Raw genomic sequence first — 19,202 nt, forward strand, 5'->3', positions numbered from 1 at the left:
GGCCCAGATAAAACCTTCGGTTCTATGAATAGAGCATTTTTCATTAGAATGTTTTTCATTGCAAATTCCTAGACTTGGGTTGATACTCAGATCAAATTGCATGCACTTATATATATTTTTTTCAATCCAGAAATGTTTTCACCATAATGGGATTGAAATGCAGTAGAAAATCTCCAACAGAAAGATAATCTACTGCAGCATAGTGGGGGCAGTTCTAAAAACTTGCCTGCCCAAGTTTTTCTGGAATGTTAACTGACAGTAGGATTATCTATGTGGCAGTCAAGTCTCTGGTAGGATTGAGATTTGCCATGGGCTAGTGGTCCAGCCTCCTATCTTCATATAATTAATTAAGCAATTAAGCTGAGATGTTAAAAACACTGTATTAAACCTGTAATACCAGAATTTTTTAAAGTGTTTTTCTCTCCTCCCACGAGAAAGGTTGGAAAAGCCTTTAAATATATGTAGCCAATTTAAAAACTATTTATTAGACATTCAACTTGTAAACAAAAATTCTGAGTTCTCTCACAGATGAACATAAGTATGAATCTGTATCAAGATAAAAGTGCTTTGGAAGCATTATTTAGAGTCTATTTAAGGTCTATGCTCATTTCCTCTTATTCTAACCACATTAAAGGATCAATGATTAATCAATGGATTCAGCGATTAAATTAAATCAACCAGATAAGCTTGAACTGGTCCTTCAATTAAACTCAAGTCAGCTGTTATTTGGCCTTTTCCTCATTGGAATTACTCTGCTCATTTTCTTATATAAGAAAAAAAGCTTATTGCACAGTATCTGTCTTTTCAAAGCTCAAAAACATTATTTGCATCCTAAGAACCTAGTAGTTGGTATAGCAGTACTTATCTTTTTAGCTTGTGTCAGTTTTTGCCCTAATAATCACAACACATCCCTCCATCAATTGTTTCACATCTATGAACCAATGTCAAGACATCACAGACTGTCCAAAAAGTTTAACACGGATGTGACAATTTCCCAACCCTGCAAAGCCCCATCCCCACCCTGGGGTCTATCAGTCATGACCTGGTTTGCATGGATTCTTTGCTCATTGTTCAAACCATTCACACAGAATGGGATAAAACTTTATTCTTTTAAATTCCACACATAAACAAGATGCTGAGAAAGCCCTTGTCATCTCTGACAGAGAAGCGGAGCAGCTCTGTTTCATGAATGACAACACAATTAAAGCTAAAATAATATAAAAATAATCTGAAAAAAATCCCTTTTACTGTACACTCTCAAATAAAGCAAGAAAGATAAACAACGGTTTTCTTTTTCTGCTAGCCAGAAAACGTGTTCCTATTCATTTGGGCTTTGAAGTTGAGTGTACCCCACATCCGCGTGCATGTATGTGTGGTGATGCATGTATAATCTATGCAGTGTAGCCGCTAATCATTTCATCTAGTTTGTCTAATCATGAAGCTACTTAACCAATTAGAATACTAGCATATCACATTGAACAATTTTACATAATTGCTTCTTTGAAATACTAGGAATGTTTACACATTTATTTGGCTTGTAAAGGACTGTATTACAGATAATATTATATTATCTAGCTTTCTTTCTTTCTTTTTTAAAGAATATGGCTCTTAATAAATTGATTTTGAGTTCCAGAGCAGAAGTCCCTTTTAAAAAAATTTCTGAAGCTGACTTGAAGCAAGAAGATCTTCTGATTTGGCCAAAAATATGACGAGTATTTTATATCATTTAAAATTTGAAGGATAAGTCTATAGGGGGCCCTTTGTTGTCAACTGTTCCAGCCAAACTTGCCATGAAGTATCTCCACTTGACCAGCAGAGGGCACTTTACACACCTCTGCATTGCTCGGGGAGCAAATGCAGATGATGCGGAAACACAGTGTTCACCCAATATCAGGAAGAGCCCTGCAGATTTCTTTTTGAGATTCACAAAAATATAGAAAATATGGACTGTACAACAGGGTTTCATTTGGGAAGTCATGAGTGTGTATGTGAAGACAAATAGAGAGGGGGTATACATAGTGTGTCTGTCGGATTGATTGGCTCCCTTCTTTCCCCACTCTCCTTTTCCCAGCTCAAGAACGCTATGGGGCTGGTCCTTTTTACAGGTGGTACAGAATCCATTTTCAAATCATTTCGTTGAGTTTTAACTTTTCTATTTTGTATTTACTCTTCTGTTCAAAAGCCTGGGGCAACTGAACCAAGGAAAATTCTTTACAGCTCATTTCAGAGTAGAAATTACAGTGAAATTATCAGGAATGCTCTGAGCTGGAGCCACCCCTTTAGGACCTGGTCTGCACTGTTTCCATCCTCCCAGAAAGAACCTTGGAAAAATATCATGCCCATTTGGTGCTGGCAAACTGGCTAGCCCGAGACTGTGTTAGGAAGGGAGAAAACACCAGTCATCTCTTAGCTGAAATACAATTGTTTACATCCGTTTTCACGAGAGGTGATTAAGACGTCTTTTCTCACGAGGGGCTACAGCTACTAACCTCTCTTAAAAAGGCTTTAATTTTTGCAAAAGCATTATGGTTCTAGATATCCACCCTGTGTCTCTTCCATTTTGATCTGTTCTATTGGCTCCAGCTTAGTGTCAACAAAGATTAGAAAGGATTGTGTGGGTATGTGCTCGCACAGTTGCTTAAGCAAACTTCTTTCATTCTTAGAGAAATAGAACACTTAGTACATATGTTTTCCCCATAGAGTGTTAATAGCTTTTGTTTACCTTCTAGTTCTTTCTCTCTGTGCCTCTGGCTCACTTTTGTTCTCCTCTGTCCTAGAGCTGACAGGTAAGGAGGGAATGGGGTTTCCCCAGCAGCAGTCCTTTGAGACGGAGGTGTCCTCAGTGAGTCCTCACCCAAAAAGGATCATAAAACTTACTGGGTTAAGTCAACCTTATTATCCCTAAGCTGCCTTGGGTTTTGTGTCTGCTCATGTGTTTTGTTTTGTTTTAGCTGCACCATATGTGATTCCTTGTGCCATTTTCTTTTGTCTATTGTTTTTCTTGATGACCCTGAGCTATGGCTTCCTCCTCAGTTCCAACACTATTCAGCCTTCGTTGTTTTCCTCCTCTTGCCGATGTAGGCCTCAAAGAAGAAGTGACAGAAGAGCACAAGGTAGCTGAGGTACATGAGTGAGGACCAGAAGATGTTCTGAAAGTGAGAGTGACACTGGTCATGCTGCATCCAGTAGAAGACCAGGTAGTTAATGACACAGCCCATCAGCATCTGAGTGATCTGGGACAAGGTGATGAACATGGCAAACTTCCGGGAAACTCGGAAGCCAGCCGCTCGCAAGGCATAGTAAGAGTACATCACGGCGTGCACGCCGTAGTTCATGGTCATGAACCAACCACCCCCGGCTACCATGTCCTTGTAGGAGTACCAGGAGTACAGGAGCACAGTGATGTGGTGGTACCAGTGCAGGAAGATCAGCTTTTGCTTCCTCAGAATAATGAATATTGTATCTCCTGAAAGACAAAGAAGGGAAAAGACGTACGTGAGCCCCTCGGCGGTGACATAACGATAATTCATATTTCCACGACGAGGTAGACAGCTTGAACTAGTCCTTGACAGGGAGATGGGCTGGGTTAGAATCCTGGACTGATGTCTGCTCGCTCTGTGAGCTTGGGCAAGCTACTTATCCTCACTGTTTTCCAGTTTCCGTAAAATGGAGGCAACAACAGTAGCCTGAATTGTCTGAGGACTAAGATGTGTCTGAGGACTAAGCAGTGTGCCATCTTGGCCCGTGGAAAAAACACAGTAGATGTGACTTTTAGAAAAATGGCTTTACACAAAATCTTATCGGTCTTTGATCTAGAAGGGACATTAGCAATCACGTTACCCGATTTCTAACTCGACAATAAGGTTTAGGAAATATTAGCTGGAAGACTCAAGTGACCTCTCTCAGATCATCCGTCAATAAAGAGAAACAGATCAGAATTCAAGTGCCCAGCAAAAGGTTCACAGGCCGCTCTAGAGTCTCTTTCTTTGGTATATGGTGAAAGCTACCCCTAAAAAACCTATCTGTGTGAGCGCCCTGTAAAAGGTGAAGCCTTGGCAGACACTTGGCAGTCAGAAAAGTGAAATTGAAACAAAAGGCAAAAATAGAAAAAGAGAAGAAAAGTCACCTTCTACCATATTTGCTGAAGATAGTAACCTGAGTATTTCATACCAATGAATCGAGTGATAAGAACTGAGAATGACACATTTTTGTGAAGTTAACTGTGAGAAAGCTTTCCGGAATCTTTATTAATAATGTTCTTTTGAAGAAAAAGACCACCATTTCTCAGGTAGGAAATTTATGTTATAGAAGCTAGAATTATGCTCAGGTAGGTAGATGCTATTTATATGTAATGAGTCTCTAAAAAGCCTTAGGGATATAAAAAAATATACTGTAGAACACTTATGTACAAATGGATGAAGAAAAAGCAAAGTAACACATGTACACAATTCCATTAATGAGTATGAAAAAAGGAAGAGACATGGGGGACAAAATAGGACTTATGCTCCATTATCTTTGCTATCTCTGTGTTCTTCTCAGGTATGGGAAAACCCAATCTCCTTCAGGACTTTTGGTGAAATCACACTTGATTAGTTTCTGTACAACAAGGAGAGCTAGCAGGTCCCTCTTCTCATTCTGAAATCTAATTAAACACAAAGGGAATTAGTACTTATCCTTGTCTTATCCCTCATACTTCATGGATGCCCCAAAACATTTGGCACTAGGAAAGGTCAAGGAGTGCGAGGCCTTGGGAAGTGTTTTAAAGTTCTGATGGACATGGTTGGAATAACACAGGTGGTACCCCATTCCATTCAGCAGGAGCTATCTGTTTCTCTACTGAATCATTAAACGTTATTACTTCATATTTGTTTAAAACAGAAAAGGAGAGCTACCACCAGTTGCTGCATTTCCAAACATGTTTATTATAAAATTTCCTCTGAATTCCTTTTCTCCCTTGTGAGATGCCTGACATATGCCTATAAATGTCAGACAGACTGATCATGATTGATGGTGATAGTAACTCTGACTTGTGTACGTCAGGGATACAACTGGTATCAGGAGACCTTCTTAGTGTTCAACTGTGCTATTTTTGTGTGCCTGTCAAAGAGCCACCATTTCTGTGTAATTACTACTCTGTGCCTCCCTTTGCTCAGTAAACTATAATGTAGACACAATTATTTCAGCCTACTTTTGTTCACAGTGGAGAGAAGGTAGAAGTCCAAGGAATTACACGATATGAAACAAATTCAGTCATTCATAATTGAGAAGATGTTTTTTTTTATGAGCCTCTAAGCATGAATGAAATGTATAAGCCACACAATATCCACATGCATTGTATTAAGTTATCTGCTATAGAGAAATAAGTCTCTTATCCTTTCTAATTCTTTAGATTTAATTTTACCTATCATCACCCTTACATTAAAACTTTATTGTCTAAAGAACAATTTGAGTGTGAGGAGAGTAATAGGGAACAAAAGATACACCTATTAGAATGGGCTAACCTGGAATGAAAAGCGGAACCTATAATTCTGGTATTGAAACTTGTATTGTGTTTTTCCTGTTGGCCTGAGTAGGGGGTCTCAGATCTCACGAAGAGGGGGCATGAATGAGACACATTAGGCCTTTCCATTTAATATGAGGGAGCTGGAGGTGAAGGACATGTCATGGCTTCATTTTTTTTTGAAGATTTATTATTTTTGGGGAAAGAGAAAGAGAGAATAAGGGGGGGTTAGGGGCAGAAGGAGAGGGAAAGAGAAACTCAAGCAGACTCATGCTGAGCACAGATACTGACATACGGTTTGATCTCACAACCCCTGAGATCATTACCTGTGCTGAAACTAAGAGTTGGACACTTAATCGACTGAGCCACCTAGGGGCCCCAATGTTATAAGGTCTTTAAAACATGAGATCTTTGAGTTCCTTTAAGAATTTTTTTCTGGAACAGACATACAGGATGGCAGGTGGAGTAATGAAGAGGGGTATTTTTCAATAATAGCCCTAGAGCCTTTCAGGAACACTATTCCAACGCCATATCAAGGTTACTGTCCCCAAGAAGGCTGTTGATGTAGGGAATGGTAGTTTCCACTGGGTAAGGGAAGGGGAGACTGGTGAGGTTCCAGAAGGGCCTCTTAAGACATCCTATGTTGTTTTTGTTGTTTGTTGTTGTTTTTAATATTGCAGCTGAGATGCATCAGTCACACAACCCTGGAAGTTATACACTATTTTTCTTCTGGGGAAACTGCATAATATCGCACTTGATTTGTCATGAGCCAGTCATACCAAGATATGTATTTACAGGCCTGCCAAAAGCTACTAAATGACCTAGAAATGCAAACCAAAGATAGGGACTGTGTATTTGATGTTGGCCAACCAATCTTTCTTGGTCAAAGGTCTGGTTGGCATTATGGGAAGAATGTTGACCAACAATAAGCAGTGGGACTTTTGACTCTTGAACGATTCGGCCACGTCACGTATTTTAGTGACCGCTGGTTCATGTTTTCTTTACCCCAGTCTCTCTAACTTTTGATTCAGCCTTTTTCGGCCAAGAGCCAGTGGGCAGGGAGAACATGGTATTCGCAGTCCAAGTGTCCCTCTTAAACTATGTACCTCTAGTCCATGTCCCTGTTAAGTTCAGATGTCTGTGCCGCTTTGAAGAAGTCAATCAGCATTTAGAAATCCCCAGGGCACTCACAGTAACCAAAAGGCAGGGGGAGCCCACTATGTGTGGTTTGTCATAGATGGCTGTGCCCCTCTTCGCAGAGTTAGCTGGAGCTCTGCTGAGTCAGAGTTTCAAAAACAATGACAAGCTCAACTGAGCAAGGACCTAGACTCAGAGCAGATGTTTCCAAGTATTAACAAAAGCAAATCTCAGCAGGTTTTAATATGATTCAAACAGTAGGCGCGCAAAGATTTTGGCACACAAAGCAGGTTGGTGGTTCTCTTCTCATTTGTTCTAATGGATCGTAACTCTATAATTCACTGAAATGAGCTCATTGTTTTCTGCTGAAACAGAAAGCCCTTCTTGCTAATAAAGAGTTCAGTGAAGGAGGAATGGTGATAGTGTTTTATGGGTAGTGTCAGTGGAGAAGATGAAAAAGTGCTAGAGAAGCATGATGGTGTTGATTGTGCAATAATGCAAGTGTTCTTAATAACACAATCCTGGACACTTAGAAATGGTAAATGTTATGTGTATTTTGTCTGCCCCCCTCCCACAAAAAAGTATAGAGAAAACTGCAGGCATGCAGATTTTGGTGGGAAAATAGAGTTTTAGTATTGAACACAGAAAAACTATTCCTTCTCACAAGAACCTTCTCTTTCTGCTGTACAGAAGGGAGTCTAGAATCTTAGAGTATTGTAAAACAGAACTTAGGACCTAAAAATAAGAAAAGTTCTCAATAATCCAAGTGGGTAGATCTTTCTTAATTAAATAGTAGCAGCAATGTCTTCTAGGAGTGAAAAGACTGAAAAGGGATTTAACTTCCAAAATGAACAAAAAGGCATCCAAGAAAATGTGTTCGCTAAGTTAGGGCTAGGGGCTGGTTATCTCTGAAGCACTCAAATGGCACTGATTTTTGGATCTATTTTGATTCAGCAGTTTAGTTTGGGAATACTATTGTCAATAAGCTCCAGAATACTTGAAAGAAAATAGGCATATCTTAAAATTGAAGAAAGGGTACTCTGACCATGAAAATACCTCTAAAATGAATCTGAAACCACATAAAGAATATCACTAGCCTCATTAAAGAACTAGATCAAGTTTAGGATTTTATTTTTTTTCCAACTCTTTAGCTCATTGTCAACACTTCAATCCTATTATTTTAACTGTGAAGAAATGGATTGTTTGATATCCAACCTACAAACCACTATGGTGAGTGAGGCTTCTTAGGGAAAGGGATTATCAGAATAATGGCACAAGGGACCACAGAACAGTTCCTTCTGGGCTCGAGAGGGAATAGAATTGTGTTCAACTATAATGTCGACATTGGGGCAGAAAGGAGTGGCATGTCTGGATCTTGATTAAATTAAGACAGGTGATTAATTAGCAGGATCCAGACCAACACTCTAACAAGACAGAGGACAACAGCCCAAATATCTCTAAGGGTTTCACTAATGGCTCATATCTGGAAATCCTAACTCTGTCCGCCATCCTAAAACTTTGATGTCAATCTGGAACAGAAGATAGGAGGACAGACAGTACAGGTCTACTCATGTCTTTGAGGAAAAATGACCACTATGAATAGGTTGAGGTGGCTCTTCAAGAAATCATTCTAAAGGTAAAAGGGATTATTTTAGTTTCAAGTCCCTCAAATACAACTGGATGAAATTCAGAGCACAGACAAGAAGCCCTTGCAAGGAAAAGGATTTCTAGAAGCAAAGAATGAGAGGTTCCTTTTTTGCGATTTAAGGTGTTAAGGGCCAAAAGCAGAGAGGCACCATTGCTAATTTTTTTTAAAACTGTTGACAGTAGTAACATAGAAATTGTGAAAGTGTTCAGTGGTGGCCTGTAGGGGGAGTCACATGTTTCATGCCTTTATTGTATTCATGCATCTGTAGTCAGTACTGTATCAAAAAAGATGAGGAGTATAATAAAGATACTTATTATACAGCAAAAATTAAAAGTCAGAGAGAGGTGATATTTCTCATAGTGAATAATTCTCAAACATTAATAATGCATGAATTTTAAAGAAAATGTCATAAAACCCCAATAGAATACATGAGAATACATGCTCACATTCTCAGACCAACAGTTTGAGAAAAAGTAATCTGGTTCAGAAACGCTATGAATCTAAAGAATCATTATGAAAGAAATATATCTGGCAAGACTGTCTTTTGTTCCATCTATAAATGAAAACACAGAATTTAAATGTTCCCATAGAATTCTGAAATTCCTAAAAACACATCTGTCTTAGGCACTGTCTATAGCTCCAAGTTTAAAAAACATTTTTCTAGCCTAAAATTTGGCAGCTTGTGCTCTCAATTCAAATAGGAAAAATAGCCTCCTGGGGCCTGGCTCATACAATTCATATCCTAAATTTTTTTTTAGAGGAATTAGACATTCCATCCTAGCCCCTATTAAATGCCTATTGTAGGGGTTTAAATATGTTAAGTGAATGAATGACTACATCCTTACAAATCCATTTCAATCTAAGTCTGCTTTCATGGGCTGTGTGTGTGCACACGTGCACACACAACGGTGATCTAGTTATTTTGGACTGTAGAGGAACCATTTCCATACCCTTGCTCCTCTTAGCAAAGGTTTTCCGAAGTCTTCCTTTGCTGCTCTTCCCTTGACTTTGACTTGGGAAAACAATGGTCAAACCAACTGCCCGCTCTTTGTAGGCAGCAGGTGTACAGCAGCTGGTAGAAAGTGGATAGGTTGCCAACCTACATATCGGAGAAATGTCATATCTTTTGTGAACTGACACAGGACATGAACTAAAGATACTTTATAAAGAAAGACTGTGGATAGTTCGTATTGTATGTGGCTTATAAGGAAAGTACAACCTCTAACCCCCTTTTTAGGAGAAAGAGGAGAGGGAACACAATCTATAAGTCTTTTGAACTAAATAATACAATTCTTAATTCCCAATAAAAAATTTAAAAACTCAGAGAATCAATAGGTGTTCCCTAAGGATATATACGTGTTTGTGAGATGCCGGCCAGTACTGCTCATGAATGAACCCAGAGTTTATGATCACCAGCAGATCCCTTTCTCCAGCAGTAAAGATGTTTTCCTGGTGAACCACATTCATATCGTATCCCTGCCACTAATTTGTCACTGTTTGCATGAACCTGAACCACACTCATATTCAAAACCATTAAAGGGCTAAAGGAAAAACCTTAGGAATCTATGTACATAGCCAGGATTTTTTATTCAGTTCTAGAAGGAGAGCCATACTCCTCTTCTCCAAGGCCCATCTCTTGGATGATTCAAATCAAACAACACCAGAAACCAGCCCTTAGCATTTGTTAATTAGAACATGAGGACACCCAACAGAAAGCCTAGTCTCCTCATCTGAATCCTAAGGCCGGGGTGAAAGACTGTTTCCACGTGGGACTGGGAGAGAGCTGCATTGCGAATGGATTCTCCTCCATATTCTCATTTTAGCACAGCCGTTGGTGTGCCGGACAGAAGGGACTGTGTAGATTATATATGCCCCTGGAAGGGATTTTCAGTAGTGCCTGGAAGTCCACACGCTTCTGTAAACTATTTTGCTCTTTATATACACGATGTACAACTGTCAAGACGGAGAGAAGGAGAGGAGAGAAAAAGACTGTGAAAAAGTTAATCAAGCACTGAAATTCATTAATTATAACTTTCCTGCAACCAACAACACAGGTTGTTGTTTCCTGCAACAAACAACCAAATTGTTTCTTTGTTCGTTTCAAAATAAATACCATGGGTGTGTAGCAACCAAGGGGGGCAGGGGGTGGAAACGGAAGGAGAGAAGACACTCACCTAGTTCGGGTGCTTTGCTTAGCACAAATGCATAAGCCCAGAATTTGCTGACAGGTCCATTGTAAAAACTCTGGTCACAAACTGACTGCTTCAGGCCTTTGGTCATCAGAATGTACACCATATAAGCACCAGTTCGAAGAGCACCGAATATACTTCATAATGAAAAGAGAAAAGAAACAACATTCAGGAAAAAAATTTCATTTCTGACATTACCCATACTTAGAAGACTGTCTGCCACTGATGGGAAAGAGATATACAGATGATTCATATTCATTTGCATTGATCCAGAAGCATCATCAAATGTTTTGTAAACAAGAGCAACAAAACTTCTCAGTGCTTTATTCTGAAGACCATCCATACACGGTGCTCCTTGCTCCCCATCGATGTACCAAAAAGAGGTCACGGCAAAGCAGAATGGATTCAGGGCAGGATCGAATGAAGAAGTTAGTGACCTTTATGCTTCAGCTTGAGAACTCTCCCTTAGGGATGAGATGGGATTGGCTGAAAACTCTTGGAACGATCAAGCCTGTCCTATGTCTAATCATTTTCGAAGCACCCCCCACCCCCCGTCCTGCTCCCAGCTTGATTGCCTGAATACCTGTTTGCTTCTCTCAGCCAACTCTTCCTTTACATTTGGACTGGCCTTATCAGCGTAGACCTCCTCAGCTACCTATCGTTTTGGACCCCTGCAGGAGCCTCTAAACCACAACCATCATCGGTTCCCCCCTTATACTCTCTGATCCATCTCTCTCCCGGAAGCCAGCAGGAGAAGCTAGCTCTCCACTCAAGTTCACTCCTCCTACTAGTGTAACCACATACCAACACTGTTCGAACCCTGTTCTTCCAAGTCCCATCTCGTGTTTGCCTCCACACAGGCAAGGTACTCAAAGATAGCTGAAAAGTAAACTGACTTATGGCTTTTTTATCAAGGAACTGCCAAGGAAACAAGAGAGTTCAGAAATGTGTTGAGCTCAATAATGCAACCTGGAGAGTGAGAGAGCTTTGCAGCTGGAACAAGCAGTCTCCATTCCAGAGTGATCCCCTAGGCATATGTCCTAGAGCACGCAGACCACGCTCATGACTGGAAACAAAGTTGGCTGACCGCGTGGGGAGCCGTCCTTGGCCATCCTTCTTCTGGCAGCATCCCTTCAAGGGTCTAAGTCAGTTAGGAGATTAACCAGTAAACAGCTGTTGCAATGTGCAGCAGCCTCACCAAATTGGGACCAGGAGTTTTCATCTCTCTTCAGAGGCATTATTGTTTATTTAACATTTCTTAAGAGTTGCTTCAGAATAAGTCATTTAGGGACGCCTGGGGTGGTTCAGCCCAGGGCGTGATCCTGATCCTGGAGACCGGGGATCGAGTCCCACATCAGGCTCCCTGCATGGGGCCTGCTTCTCCCTCTGCCTGTGTCTCTGCCTCTCTTTCTCTCTGTGTCTCTCACGAATAAATAAATAACATCTTTAAAAAAAAAAGTCATTTACTAAGGCCATGGGGTCCACACACATGCATCCACCAACCAGAACTAAAGATCAACTTTCCATAAAACCAAGGTAATAAAGTTGCATTCCTGGCAATTGTTTATTAAGTTGGGACTTTGTAAGTAGTTTCTCAAGTGATGCACAGCCTACATTAAATGGAGTTACTCTTTCCAACATATAAAATGATCCTGCATAGGATTTTTGGTGTCACTTTACAGTTGTAGATCCTATTTAATCCTTTAGTAGCTTCCTGATGCCTACAGAATAAGAACCGCACCCCCCCGCCCCAACTCCTTAATAGGACCTACAAAGTTCTGAATGGCTTCTCTGTCCTCAGTCTCCACCCTTCGCACCCGCTATTCTCTTCCTGCTCGGTGCAAGCCAATCATTCTAGCACCTTCTTATTCTTATCCGTTCTGTTTCCTGCCCAAGGAACTTTGCATATATGTCCCTCCCAGGGAGCTTTTCTCCCTGTTCACCCCAAGGCTGTTCCTTCTCACTTTATCTCAAAGAAATGTCCCCTCCTAGTGGAATGACCTGTGTCTTTATAGTCAAAAAACTGTCCTAACTGAAGAGCGGAGAACTGGATTTCATTGGTAAAGTCAGGTAATGGAGATTTTTCTGTCTTACTGGAATTAATTTTTTATGTGTTGTCTACCTCGTCGGATGATGGCTAAATTGTAATATGAAAAGTTGCCACCATTACCAAGTTAAGGTACTTGGCACATTGGACCCTTTGTGCTGCTATGAAGGTAACATGGAAGTATGGATGTGGACAAAACTAACTCAGAGAGGATGGCAAAGTATTCCTGCAAAATGTGACCGAGCTATGGAGTTAACCAATCTTTCAATGACCCTATTGCAAGGCTTCTTGGTTTTGATAAAACTTTTTTATCGTACAAGCGTTTGGGGTTCTGCTTTCAATTACTTGCACTCCAGGAGACGTAACACACAAGATCTGATTTTCAGTAGATCTTTGAACACTAGTTAACATTTTGTGGCTATGCAATGCATCTAAGTCAAAATACTGCTGGTCAGCTACTTACTACATAAGTTATCTGCTTTCCATAAACCAGTGGGAAGGAAATAAGTCAATGACTTTTGAATAAGCCCAAAGCAGAGAAACACACAAGTGACACAACTTTCAGTATGTATCACTCTCTGCTCATTAGTCCCTGGTCTAGGACTTTTCTGAACCATTAGCATATTGTCTGAAAGATGTGATATTATAAATTGTACTTTTACAACAGAGTTATTTTTAGCCATTTGGTGTGTGTTTTTTTTTTTTTTTTTTTTAGTTTGTTGCCTCCAATTTTAGTGGTTCTGATTTCAAAATGACAATTTTCTCATTTTTTCAAAGTAAATAAGTAAAATTCTCAGTAAAAAACCAGAACCACTAAGTAAATTTAACGGTACAGCTCATACATGGTCATTTATAGTTTTATATTTTCAGGTAAGTGGAAGGGGAATGTTCTGTTCAGGCGTTAAAGATTGGGGTAGTTGCTTTTGTTTTTTTGTTTTCTTCATTCTGTGAACTAGCTAATTGTAAGGAAATAGTGTAAAAACTCATCTTCATTAGTAACCAATTTATCAATAAATCACATCCATCACTGTTGTTGAATGTTCAAAGACTGAAATGGATAAGAAAATCTCTTCACTAAAGGAGCAGAGTTTAAGCTCAAAAACAAAATAAAACAAACAAAAAACACCCAGAGCTAACGCCAGCCCACTGTTCACAGCAGGTAGAGCCTCTCCTCTACTGTGTTTTGCTGCTAGACTCTGTGCTTTACACATGATCAGAGTAGACAGTGCCTCTGGAATAGTCACTGTCCTTTAATCTTCTTGAGTCTCAAAAATCGTTGCAGTTTATACCCGATTTCTTTCTCTCTCTTTTTTTAAGATTTTATTTATTCATGAGAGACACAGAGAGGCAGAGGCATAGGCAGAAGGAGAAGCAGGCTCCATGCAGGGAGCCTGATGCAGAACTTGATCCCAGATCCCGGGATCACGCCCTGAGTCGAAGGCAGACGCTCAGCCTCTGAGCCACCCAGGTGTCCCTACACCCGATTTCTTTAAGTATTGGCACAGTTTAATTTATTCTTTCAACTGTTAACTATTTATTGGCAATGTCCCCGGTGCCGGGGTGATAAGAATCAATAAGTTTACTCTGGCTGGTGGTGGTGGTGGTACTGGAAGACTTCAGACGAAGTGGTATTTGACTTAGAGACAAATAGGTGTTTGAAGTTTGGAGGTCAGGGTACAAGGAGGTCATCAGAGCACCGGAGAATTAAAAATTTCGATATGATGTTGCCACAATATTGCTGGCAACAAATGTATAGCACATATTATTGTCCCATATCTGGACATAAGCCTCACTCCCTAAGCTCTGAACAATAAGGCCGACTCAGAACAGAGGACAGTGCATTTTTCAGGGAAACCGTCAGTGCCAGCCATCGGGCCTATGTGTCTGTGGGCAAAGGCGCTTTGTTGTGATGTGACAATGCTCCTGCTGGGGAGCCGTCAGGGAGCTACTTAGCCAAAGGGATGATTGTCATCTGTGAGAAGCCAGTAGCTCTGCCCCTGGTACATCTCAGCCATGGTATACTTTGGAACCATGTGGCTTCTTATTCTAACTAGGCACGGGCCGTTAGGCTATGATACTTTACCAAAATATATTTTAGGTCAGGAGACATTTCCTTCTTAAGTTACTTCATCCTTTTTTCTTTAATTAATTCATTTATTTAAGTCATCTCAACACCAATGTGGGGCTCACAACCCTGAGATCAAGAGTTGCATGCTCTACTAAGTTACATCATCTTGAGAGACAGTGTTATGTAAAAGGCAAATATGCAGCTTATGTTTTGCTACTCGCAGTCTTGTCCTTGCTTATACTCGTGGCAGATATTTCTGATCAATCTTGACACTCTTTCTGGCCATGCCTGGACTGAGCACCAACACTCTCAACCACTCTAAACCATTCTGACAAATGAGGGCTGCAAATTCTAGTCACACAGTGCTCTCACTTGCTCATTTTATGACTGAGCAAACTAACTTCTGTAAGTCTTTATTCATCTGAAATGTTAATAGTGTCTAATGTGCATAGCAGTTCTATGAATCTTGTAGGACAATATAAGTAAGGTCTTTAGTTAGCATAGAGCCTCTGATTTCTAGGTGCTGAATAAAACGGTTTTTATTATATTATTACTTTATTACTATTTATCATTATTATTAATGCCACTTTACTTGGTCTGTCCTTCAATTTGGAAAAGCACTTTTACCTGTCTAATCTCACTGTGTTAGGTGAGAGAGGTCAAAGCTAATTAGCCCTAACTGAAAGTGAAGAAAATATATAGACAGAGAATTTGATTTGTACTGATGACTGTTCATATCATTAAGCATTTTGTAGAAAGTGTTTACTGTCAAGGTGTTTCATTCCATGAGCCAACTTTGCACAAAACAAGTGACAGCCAGCAAGTTCACAATAGGATGTGAAATATGCATTTTCCACAAAACATCTTAAAGGAGAACATCTTTTTCTTTATGGAAAAGCCTCTGGTTCATGAAAAATTTTTTTCGATCAGATGATAAAGATTATTCTAAATCTAGGACCTCAAAGAGGCTGAGAGTCTGGGCCATCATATTTAGTGAGGGCAGATTAGTGCAATACTGTATGTCTATTCCAGCTCTAAGGTTACACTGGCATTTTTTATTAAGAAATATATATATTTTAAAAATATTTTATTTATTTATTCATGAAAGACACAGAAACATATGCATAGGGAAAAGCAGGCTCCCTTTGGGGAGCCTGATGCAGAACTCGATCCTAGGACCCTGGGATCATGCCCTGAACCAACGGCAGATGCTCAACCACTGAGCCACCCAGGTGCCCCAAGAAATACATAATTTTTCTTGTTGTAGTCCAGTTTTGATTGTTAACAGATATTGGACTAGGAGAAAGCATGGTGAAGGGAGAAGTGAATGTTTCTGCTCTTTTTCAGCTATGGTAGGCACAAAGCCAGCAAGATCTGGAAGAAAGCATGGCCCTTATTAACTAAGGTGCTTCTTCTCAAACAAATGTTCTACATTAGTCCAGAAGAAGTCTGCTTCTTCATCATTAGCCATTTGCCATGGCATGCACTCAAGGAAATACCAAGAATGCCTATTGGACTGTAAATTGTGGTACTCGGAGTGGAAGAGGGAGGGAGCCTTCTCTCTTACACTATACATACATTTCTGCTTTGCTTGACTGTTTTAAAACAAGCATGTATTAGATTGACAATTGGAAAAAAAATTTAAATGTGTGCTTAGCTACAACTGATGTAATTAATAATCACAATTGTCCTAGCTTGCAAGGCTTTACAGAAACTTTTTAGTGTGAAGTTGAGATAAAACACTAATCCCTAACCAGCCAGCCCATGGATGACACATGGCCATCGAGACTAGTGGGAAACACTGGGAGGCAATACATGTATATCCGGTTGGATTCTTCTTTAGACACATAATATGCTACATTACACACATGTTGAAACGTTTAGAGTAAAAGTTTGGAAAACAAGTTCTCATTTTCAGGTTTTATTAGTTTTTTTCCCTTCACAAGGGAAGTATTGGAGATCTTTCTGAAAAAAATGTGAGAGACATGGCAAATTTTCTTTCAAACCCTGGCTTTTACCATGAGGCCTAATCATTTATCAACTTGAGAGAAGTTGGAATAACTGTATTCCAGTCTTCCAATTTTACTGCCATCCCAAGTGGATATTCTGAATAATCCCAATAATAATCACAGAATTCCAGAATTCTGCTCTGGGTAGAAGGACTCTTAGGTATAATCATCAATAATCCTTTCAATCATTTCAGCTTGAACATCAATGGTAGATAAGCTTAGTTTTACGCTGTTCTCTTATTGGGCCTCCACTTACATGCAAGGGATTTTGGAATCCAAACAAAGTTTCTGAAAGATTTTTATTCTAAAGTGCCAACCACTTGAACCCCTCACCCTGCTAACTCAACAACCAAAGGTGTAATTACTTTTAGGATTGGGCAATGAAAATGTTTTATTATACTTGTATCCTATAATCAGAAAAAGGAAAAAAAAAAGTGTGAGATTTTGTCAGTTGTCAAAACATGACAACAGTTGATCCAACAGTAGCAACTCTACAAACATAGGAGAGGTCACTGATTTTCCTGATAACGAAACCTGAATTATCATTTGTCATAGACTCTGACAGTTTTCAGAGTAGTAGAATATTCAGTGATCCCAGAAGAGGTTAAAGCAAATTAACAACAACCCCACAATGCACTCTAATGCCTTTCGATTACAGAGTTAATACAGGATTACAGTGCTTGTGTTGTGGAATAATGGCATCTCCATGTCACATCATCTATTTATTTATTTATTTATTTATTTATTTATTTATTTATTTATACAAAGTGCAATCTGGCTTCTAAAGCTTTTCCACACCTGATGACAGGCATCTTTAATAGAGAATGTCTACTTAAAGTTTGGTCTGATATTTAGCGTATGTTAAAAGTACATTTTCTAATAATATAACAAACCAACAAGATGTACACTTTTTTTGCCCAATAAATCATCAGTTAAATGGGAATATACATTGTAGTTTTTGATAATTTACTTCCCCTACTCTTTAACAAGTAGAGGAGGGTACAATTTTATCTCAGTTACTGAGTGATCGTTTCTGGGTTTGACTCACTTGTCTTGATTGGAATGTTTAACCAGACATTTCCATTAGAAAGTCTTTCAAACAACTTGTGGACCAAGACACATGAGGCTAAAATTGCATATTATATATATCAAAATTGAAAATACACACATCTTCTATTATAGTACTTCCATCGTTGGAAACACAACATACCCTTCAGGCAAACTTGCAAAAATAAGCCATACTGTGTGTTTCATAATATAGAAAAGATTGTTAGAACATAACCTAAAAGTCCATTGATATGAGAAGGCTTAAATAAATTACAACAAACATAATACAACTATAAAGTGTGCCAGGTATATCCGCCTTAGGTGCTGACATGGAGAAGCTCCAAGATATAGGATGATTAATCAAGTGAAAAATACAAGGAGCGAAACATTCAGTATGGTATGATCCAATTGGTGTACATTTTAAAAAGGTTATAAGGTTACACATACATGTACTCATAGCTACAGAAATACTTATGGAAAAAAAACCCTTCAAACTGTTAACAATGATTCTTACCAGAATTTTGTTTTACAACAGCCATGTATTGCTCTTTCTCAGAAGCTATTAGAAACCTAATTTTTAGTGCCCATTTCTAATATTTATAATCTGATGCTAAATAAGTCTTGGGATTTTATTCTTAAAAAAAAAAAAGGATATGTTAAAAGTCTAAACAGTCTTAGGTAATGACTGCTTTGCTTCTCAGAGATCAGTCAGATTAGATGGAGGTTTTAGTCTAGAGAGGAATCAGATAGCCAATAAGCAATCATGAAAAAGACCAGAAATTAATCATTGAAAACTGAGTAAAAGTACTGAGTAGAAAAGCTGAGCCTACTTCAGGAGGGGAGGATACATATGGCCTCTGTGGAGAACTATCACTTAAGCCTTGAAGCATGATGTAGTTCCCACTTCATTTCTTGTGATGGTACCTAACTGTCAAATAGTATCACAGATGATATGCATGAACTCTTAATTAAAATATTCCATGTTGGGCAGCCCGGGTGGCTCAGTGGTTTAGTGCCGCCTTCAGCCCAGGGCCTGATCCTGGAGACCTGGGATCAAGTCCCACATCGGGCTCCCTGCATGGAGCCTGCTTCTCCCTCTGCCTGTGTCTCTGCCTCTCTCTCTCTCTGTGTCTCTCATGAATAAATAAATAAAATCTTTATAAAATAAAATAAAATATTTCATGTTGCAGTGTGCAATCTATCGGACCTAAAGGCTTCATGGAAGAAGTGGTAGGTGAGGGAAGTCTTGCAGAGACTACATAGAAGGTATCTTAATAGGTAACACGGTTCCCTGACAGACAAACAGGAAGTGGGTGCACACTCTAGGAATGCTCTCTCCACTCCCCACAAATCTGCTCATTAAATCTAGAAAATTTCAGTCTCAAACAGATTTTTTTTTTTTCAAACAGATGTTCTTATTTAATCTTTGTCAGGAAGGGTTTACTCAATTCACTTTCTGATGTATCTGTTTATTCTCAACTTGGAAAACTAAGCATTAAAAAAAAGGAAAAGCCTTAGGAGTCTGAGTATTGCTTAGATAATACTGTGGGTATAGTA

General features: G+C 39.3%; 1 protein-coding gene across 3 annotated transcripts in view; it reads right to left on the reverse strand.

The window, feature by feature from the left end:
- Positions 1 to 456: 456 nt before the first annotated feature.
- Positions 457 to 19,202, reverse strand: part of ELOVL6 (ELOVL fatty acid elongase 6) — a 138,064-nt gene continuing 119,318 nt past the window's right edge. For all 3 annotated transcript variants that reach the window (XM_025465922.3, XM_025465923.3, XM_025465920.3), the window contains exons 4-5: positions 10,460 to 10,611; positions 457 to 3,466 (exon numbers count right to left, since the gene is read on the reverse strand). In XM_025465922.3, coding sequence (XP_025321707.1) covers positions 3,042 to 3,466; positions 10,460 to 10,611 — 577 coding nt within the window. In that variant the 3' untranslated portion in view covers positions 457 to 3,041. The remainder of the gene's footprint in view (positions 3,467 to 10,459; positions 10,612 to 19,202) is intronic.

The sequence above is a fragment of the Canis lupus genome, chromosome 32, assembly GCF_003254725.2.
Source record: "Canis lupus dingo isolate Sandy chromosome 32, ASM325472v2, whole genome shotgun sequence".
NCBI lineage: Eukaryota > Metazoa > Chordata > Mammalia > Carnivora > Canidae > Canis > Canis lupus.